Source organism: Haliaeetus leucocephalus, unplaced genomic scaffold (genome assembly GCF_000737465.1).
Source record: "Haliaeetus leucocephalus isolate CR32 unplaced genomic scaffold, Haliaeetus_leucocephalus-4.0 Scaffold92, whole genome shotgun sequence".
Taxonomy (NCBI): domain Eukaryota; kingdom Metazoa; phylum Chordata; class Aves; order Accipitriformes; family Accipitridae; genus Haliaeetus; species Haliaeetus leucocephalus.
The window spans coordinates 362,479-369,880 of record NW_010972528.1 but is presented as its reverse complement, the minus strand read 5'-3'; the positions used below and the strand labels follow the sequence as shown (position 1 = coordinate 369,880).

The window sequence follows — 7,402 nt, the reverse complement described above, 5'->3', positions numbered from 1 at the left end:
CCGGTCCCCTGCCGCGTCGTCCCGTCCCGTCCCCCCCCCGGCCTTACCCGGACCCTCCCGCTGCAGGCGGCGGCTCCGGCGTCCGGCTCCGCGTCGCTGCGAGCCCTGGAGCCGCGCGGCCCCGCCCGCCCCGGTCCCGCCCAGACCACGCCCCTCCAGGCCCCGCCCCCCCTTCACCCCAGGCTGCCTCCGCCGTCCCTCCGGGCCCGGCCTCGCTCGGCCCGGCCCAGCCAGGGCCACAACTGGCCACCTTGGAAAGGTTTCCTGCGTGCACATCATTAGGCTTCAGAGTGAATGCCCCGTGGTGACTGACGGGTGGCGGCAGCTTCTCACCGAGCCACTGTCCCTAGGCGCAAGCAGATGTCTCCTCATCCCCGTCCCCCCCTTCTGTGCCCCCCAAAACTCTGCATTTCAGGCCCCCCCCCGAAACCGCCTGCAGGCACCTCCACCCCCGCAGCCTCATTTGTTGGGCCATAAAAAAGTGAATAATCGCTGGAAATAAAAAGACATTAAAAAAAAGCCTGTGAGCAGCAGAGCCATGCTTTCAGCCAATCAATTAAAAGGCAGAGCGAGGGGATGAGCTCACTGAAATATTAATTTTTAATAAGGTTGTGTCTGAGTTCCTCCAAAGCCTCACGAGGCCCTGCTCTGGGGGGGCTAGGCTGCAGGGGCCTGGGCTGGGGCAGTCAGCACCCATGGGTGAGCACCCCTGCACCCATGGGAGAGCACCCACCTCTGCCTGCCCGCCACAGCCCTGCAGATGTGGGCACCTCTATGGCCATGAGCATTATCAGCCGCCCCGCAACCCCCGCTTCTCGCTTCACAGGCACAGGGATGGGCTTTACACATGAGCTGGGCTTGTCCCCAAGCATGGGGGCAGCGATGGCAGCGGGGTGACACCAGCAGCCACACATCCAGCCCCACTGACGGAGAAATGCCATTTCTGCCCCATGCTGTCCCCTCCCGTCTCCTCCATTCTCACTCCCGCGTGGGAAAAGACCAACAGCCCAAGCCACCACCAGAGCCCGGGCCCCTCTGGGCTCTGTATTTATGATAAAAAAAATCATATACAAATACATACATATATATAATATATATATAAAAAAGTGGGCAGGAGACCGTGGCCAGCTGCAGGGCTCAATGCCCCTTTCTGCCCTGCACTTCTTCCTCCTGGGCTGCTCAGCGATGCTGGCTTTGGTGGCCACATCTGTGTCCCAGGAGATGCGGGTGGCCAAGGGGCATCAGATACTGTCTGAGAGGCAGCGGGCTTGGAGCATCCCTGGGCAAATTCCTCCCTGCTGCTCCATGCCTCAGTTTCCCCATCTATAGGAAGGTCACCGCATGGCCAGGCCCCATGGCGACAGGCACTTGTGGGCAGAGGACCGCCATGGGACATCCCCGTGGTGGTGGCACCTGGCCCTGGTCTCTAGGGCACCTGGATCTGCAGGTCCTCATCCTCGTCAGGGTCACTGGTGCCGTCCCCGGCGTCATCGGGGTCGAAGCGGGTGCTGCGCATCTTCCCAAAAAGTGGGGTGCTCTGCTGCCGCCGCAGCCTGTTGAGAGAGAGCTGCCGGGGTGGGGGGCGGCGGGGTGCAGCCCTGGGGGTACGCCGAAGCTGAGCCCATCCCCCTGCACCCCTACAGCATGACCGCACCCCAGTGGGACCCCATTGCTGCGGCTCCCACTAAGCTCTGGGTGCAGGATCAGCCTCCCAGCCTGGAGCCAACCCTCCAGCGTGGGGTCGGGGAGCCCTGGATGATGCTCGGCACAAGTGGGGCACCAGCTAAAACCCTCCAGTGCTGGACACCTTCCCACTGGGCATCTCGGACTCAGCCGACAGTGCAGAGCAGGGAGGAGTCATCCCCCTAAAACAGGAATCCCCCCAAAACAACCCAAGAGCCCCCATTCGCGGGAACCTGTGGTGGTTTTAGCTCCTCAAATGCCCTTGCATGAAAATTCATCAACAAAAATTTATGAAGCAAATTTGAAATCAAAAGGCCCAGGACCTGGTCAGATCTGACCAGTTTGCTGTGTTTTACTGGAAGGCATGAATTATTTAAGGACAAGCGCACGGGGAGGCTGAAGGGGGGGTGAAGATGAAGCCTCCATTATTCCTCTATGATTTAATGAAGACGTCCCAATAAAATAAAGGAATATTATAAACACAACCCCCTCAGTGCCTCCCAGAGATGCGGCATCGATCCCTCACGGCCATTTCAGCTCTTTAAGGCTGGAGAGGCGAAGCGAGGCAGGGAAAGTTTTTAAGGGTAATAAAACCCACCTCCTGCCTCCCCAAACCAGTGTGGGATGCTTGAAGCCTGCTCTGGCCCTGGGTACCGGCAGGTGAAACCCCAAGTGGCATGAAACTAGGCTGTACTGGTCGGTGGGCAGTCTTATGCTGGTTTAACTGGGAGGTAAATGCCATCCAGTTTGCAGTGGGGTGAAGGCTGCTCCAAGGATGGTTGCATACCCTCCAAGGTTGTTGAAGGCACTTTGGCCACACAGCCCAGGGTTCAACCAGGGAGATGCCAGTTGAGGGATGGTGGCAAGGAGAACGTCATCCTACCCATGGGCCCTTGATGGTCCCCACCGTGGTCCCCCCCCAGTCTCCTGCTCACCGGGACTGCAGATGCTCCAGCTGCACCTGGAAGCTCTCGCTCTGCTCCGTCTGCTCATCCAGTGACCGCTGCAGCTTCCGTGTCTGGTTGTGGGCCTCATCCAGCTGCAGCATGGGATGGGACGGGGCTGTTGGCAGCCATGGAGGGAGTGGAGCTGCCCACCCCCGTCCCCACCACCGGCGCGAGATTCCTCACCTCGTCCTCAGCTTGGGCCAGCTCCTTCTTCAGCTCCTCCACCCTCAGGCGCAGCTTCTTCACCTCACCCTCGTGCTGCTCCACGCGGCGGTTGGCATGGGCCAGCTCAGCCATCTTCTCCTGGTACTGCTTCTTCAGCTTGGTGTGGATGTGCTTCAGGTCAGCCAGCTCCTGAGGTGGGCACGGGGTGGGGGGCTGAGCAGGTGAGAGCCACCCCCACTGCCGGGTGCCCCCTTCTCCCACTCCAGGTACCTCTCCCACCACCCCACACCATGATAGAGGGGCTGATGGAGCAAGGATGGGGTCACTACCACCCCTTAGATGAAGGGTGGTGGCAGAGTTGGGGCTTGAGGAGGTCCTGGGGAATGCTGAGCCACTGCTGAAGTGACAGAGTCACCCAGGGAGGGAGTGGTGGGGAACAGGACCACCCCCATGGCACCTTGTTCTTCTCGAAGAGCTCGGCCTGAATGGTTTTGAGGTCAGTGTCCAGGGCGCTGGCTGTCTGGCGCCGCTTGCGAGCCAGCACCTCCTCCAGGTCCTCGATCTGTGCCCGCAGCTTCTTGTTCTCCCGCTCCAGGTTGAGCTTCTCTGTCTCCAGCCGCTCCCGCCGGCCCCACTCGGCTGCGTTCTCTGCCTGCAGCCGCTCCATCTGGGACAGGGACATGGGGTGGCTGGGGGGCAGTGGGGACACCCCTCACCACTCCCTTCACCCCCCTGCACTGGGGTTTGGCCTCACCTCCGCACGCAGCTCCGCCAGCTTCTTGTCCATGCTGGAGCGAGCGCCCAGCTCATCCTCCAGGTCCTCCGAGATGCGCCCCAGCTCATCCTGGTGGATCTCCTTTAGGATGTTGAGCTGTAGGGGGGGGACAGCACCCAAGGTGGGCGGGGTGCACCCACCTTGTGCCACCTGAGCCCTGCCCGCACCCATCCACCCAACCTCTGCAGACGGACCAACTGGCTCAACAGCTCTAATTAAGACTCTTAATGAGCACACTGGAGTCAGGGAGGTGGCTGTGGGTCACCATGTCCAACCATGAGGAGATGCCACCTGCTGGGGGACAGGCCACCCCCCTGGGGGCACCCCTGGTCCCCAGGCACCTCACTCACCTGCTTCATCACCTCCTGCTTGTTCTTGTTGAGCTCCTCGTACTTGATCTTCCACTGGCTGAGCTCGCCCTCCAGCTTCTCGATGCTCTTGCTGAGCGCCAGCTTGTCCCTGGGGAGAGGCAATGCTGGTGACAGCCGGCAGGACTCCATGGGATGTCCCATCCCGGTGGGGACCAGGCTGGGCTCAGCTGGCACCCTGCAAGGATGACACCCTGAGCACTCACTCCCGCTCCTTGAGCAGCACTTTTTGGCACTCATCCAGCCTCAGCTTCAGGGCGGTGACTTTGGTGGCATCCTCCTCCATGACACTGACGTCCTCCCAGAGCAGGCGGCTCCGTTCCTGGCGGGCGAAGGAGGCCCGGGGGCCCCGCTGCTCCCAATTCTCATCCTGCTTGCTCGTCAAGATGTTTTCCATCAGCTCCAGCTCCTGCGGCGCCGTGGGTGGCCCGGCACAGGGGACAGGGAGTCACCAATGGGTGAGGGGGCAGCCCTGGCTTCCCACCCCCTAGAGCACCCAGCCTTCACCCCATAACCAAGAACATCCCTCCAACCAAACCCAGCAGCATCCCTCCCTCCGGTCCCCAAGGACCCCCTGAGGCTGATGGAGAGGGACCCGTCCTCCCAGGGGAGCTCCCATACACCACCATGCTCTGCTGCCGGCTCCCTGCCTCGCTAGAAATTTGGGATAATTCTGATTTATTACACTGACCTCGCCGCAACCGCTACATAGGCAATCTTCTACAAGGCTCCATGAGTGCGTGGCAAATGAGCTGCAGGGGTTTTCTGGGGAGGGGACGTCCCCGGGGACCAAGTGGGGAGCCCGCCGGGGATGCTCAGATTAGCCTCAGATTTGCTGCTCGGCAGCCGTGCCGTCAGGTAGACCAAACCGACACAGCGTGGCACCCCAAGTGGTGACTTCTGCATCGCAACAGAGCCGATGGCAGCAGAGAGGGGATGGCTGGAGCAGATGGGAGCATCTCTGGGACGGCTCTGGTGTCCCCTCCTTTCTCCTGCTCCTCCTCCTCCTCCCTTCAGCACAGACCTCTGCCAGAAGCCCGTACGGCCACCCTGGCATTCGAGCCGTTGCTGGGAGATGCCACCAGCACTGCCAAAGCCACCGTCCCCTGTACCGGCACACCGACTTTTGCCTAGTGCTTCTAAAGGGAAAGCCCCAAGAAAGGGACCAGAGCCAGTGCCGAGGTGATCTTGCTGCATGGGGCTATGAGGGTCCTGCACCCCCCCCATGACACTGCTCTGAGAGGGGTCTGACCCCCCTCAATGCTGTTCCAAGAGGGGTCTGACCCCATGATACTGCTCTGAGAGGGGTCTGACCCCTGCACGCTGCTCCAAAATGTCTGACCCGCAAGGCTGCTTCAAGAGGGGCCCGTCCCACCCAACCTGCTGCTCTGAGGGGTCTGAGCCCAAAATCTTGCTCCGAGAGGGGTCTGACCACATGACACTGCTCTGAGAGGGCCCTGAGCCCCCTGTGCTGCTCTGAGGGAGTCTGACCCCCCCACGCTAACCCAAGACGCATCTGACCCCCCTGTACTGCTCTGAGAGGGGCCTGTCCCCCCCCGCGCTGCTCCAAGGGGTCTGGCCCCCCACGCTGCCCGCCTTAGTGGGGCAGGGAGTGACCCCACGGGCACCCGCAGGCAGTGATGGCTTGGGGAGACCCCCACGGCACCCTGCCAGCCCTGCTCGCCCCAACCAGCCCCCCCACCCCCCCACCTTGGCTTTCTGTGGTGCCTCGGCCCCCACATCCCGCACAGGCTCATGCTCGGGGTCGGCCTCTCCCTCCGCCCCGTCGATGTTGGGTGGGCTGCCGGTGCCGGGCCGGCCATGAAGCCGTGCCGGCGGGCGGGTGGGCGGCGGGCGCTCCTCTGGCCGGTCACGGTCACGGCGCAGGCCGGCCAACTCCTTGGTGAGGGCTTCCAGGCGATGCCGCAGCTGCCGCACCTCCTCGCGGGCCCGGTTGCGTTCGGCCCGCACCTTGCTCCATTTCTCCCGCCAGTTGGCCGTGCAGTCCGACCACCATCGCATCGTCTTCTCCATCTGGGCCGCCCGCGCCCGCGCCTCCTCCAGCTCCCGCAGCCGCAGCTCCTCCCGCCCTTCCCAGTCCCCTTCCAGCAGTGCCGGTGGGGGGCCAGGCGAGGGCGTCCCACTGGGGGGGGACGGGGAGGGTTCGGGGGCCAGTGGGGCCGGCAGCGAGCCCCCCGGCAGCGGCGGGGAGCCGGCCAGGCGCGAGGCCCCGCTTTGGCTCATGGCGGGTCTCCCCTAGGGCATGGCCGTCACCGTCGGGGCGGCGTCTCCGCCCGGGGACCTGCGGGAGACAGGAGGGGTCAGGGGGGCCCCGGGGGGGTTGCAGGAGAGGGCTGGAGGGAAGGGGGAACCACTGCCCCTGGTTTTGGGGGGAGCGGCACACTGAGCAACGAGGTCCCCGGCATGGATCCCGGTCAGGTCCCCGGTGAGGACTCCGGCAAGGTCCCCGGTGATGGCCCCAGCAGGGTCCCCAGCGAGGACCGCAGCCCACCGCCCAGCCACTGGCACCACGTCCCAGCTTGGCGCTGCAGCAGGCACCAGCCTGGCCCAGGGCACCTCTGCCAGTGCCCCAGAGGCATCAACGTCTACATGTCATCTGGATGATGTCATCCACATGAGGTCATCAGGATGACATCATCTGCAGGCCTCCAAGACCATCCCCGGTGCTGTGGTGGGGGGACCCGGCTGCACCCTGGCGGCTCCAGTGAGGGTTAAAGCCTGGATCCGGTGCCAGCGAGGCAGGAACAGCTCCGGAAGACCAAACCAGCCACGGCGGCAGGATGCGTGCCGAGGCGGCCAGACACGCTCTCCGGTGATGCCGCAACAAAGGGCCGGCGCTGACCTCCTACATCCCAGCACGGATCTCACATCCCGGCTGAGCCAGGCGGGTAAACCGCCCCAGGAAACCTTAATGGGAGGCTGCTGTGCACCCTAATGGGATAAGTACAGAGCCCGGCCGCGGGCAGCCCGCAGCCTCCCGGCAGGTTTTCGGGGGGATGGTGCAGCCCAGACCCACCGCCAAATCTGGCCGGGCTGTGAGAGCCGGTGCCGGAACAGCGGAAGCATCGGCCGATGGCAATTATGTGCTTTGCACGGGGGAAAAAATTAATTTCTCTGATGATATTTGCTGATATGAAACGGTGAAGTTTTGGTAAAACTCGGAGGCAAGCCCTGGCCTGCGCTCTCCTGCTGCCTGCACGGGCTGCTGCCCCGGGGAGGAAATCCAGGTCCCGGTGGGATCCGGCACCGGCAGACCCCCAGCTGCTGTGTAATGCCCACGGCAGCACCGGCACCCGTGCGATGCCCACGGGAGCACAGACGGAGCACGGGCACCCGTGCAATGCCCGTGGCAGCACCGCCGTCCCTGCAGTGCTCACAGGAGCACCGGCCCCCGTGCAACACCCACGGGAGTACACGTGGAGCACCGGCCCCCGTGCAACACA

The 7,402-nt window shown here is 63.4% G+C and overlaps 1 protein-coding gene across 1 annotated transcript; it reads right to left on the bottom strand.

The window, feature by feature from the left end:
* Positions 1-1,426: 1,426 nt before the first annotated feature.
* On the bottom strand, positions 1,427-6,182 carry CCDC102A (coiled-coil domain containing 102A). The gene is made up of 8 exons (XM_010583123.1): positions 5,649-6,182; positions 4,145-4,347; positions 3,921-4,029; positions 3,550-3,666; positions 3,253-3,462; positions 2,814-2,984; positions 2,619-2,722; positions 1,427-1,553 (listed from the first exon to the last, which is right to left on the bottom strand). Exons 1-8 carry the CDS (start codon positions 6,180-6,182, stop codon positions 1,427-1,429), a joined length of 1,575 nt encoding a protein of 524 aa, XP_010581425.1.
* Between the last annotated feature and the right edge of the window lie 1,220 nt (positions 6,183-7,402).

Coding starts and splice junctions, on each gene's coding strand:
- CCDC102A (XM_010583123.1), bottom strand. CDS start 6,182: ATGAGCCAAAGCGGGGCCTCGCGCCTGGCCGGCTCCCCGCCGCTGCCG. Junction 4,348..5,648: donor AGGCACCACAGAAAGCCAAG/GTGGGGGGGTGG, acceptor ACGGCGCCGCAG/GAGCTGGAGCTGATGGAAAA. Junction 4,030..4,144: donor GTGCTGCTCAAGGAGCGGGA/GTGAGTGCTCAG, acceptor GCCTCTCCCCAG/GGACAAGCTGGCGCTCAGCA.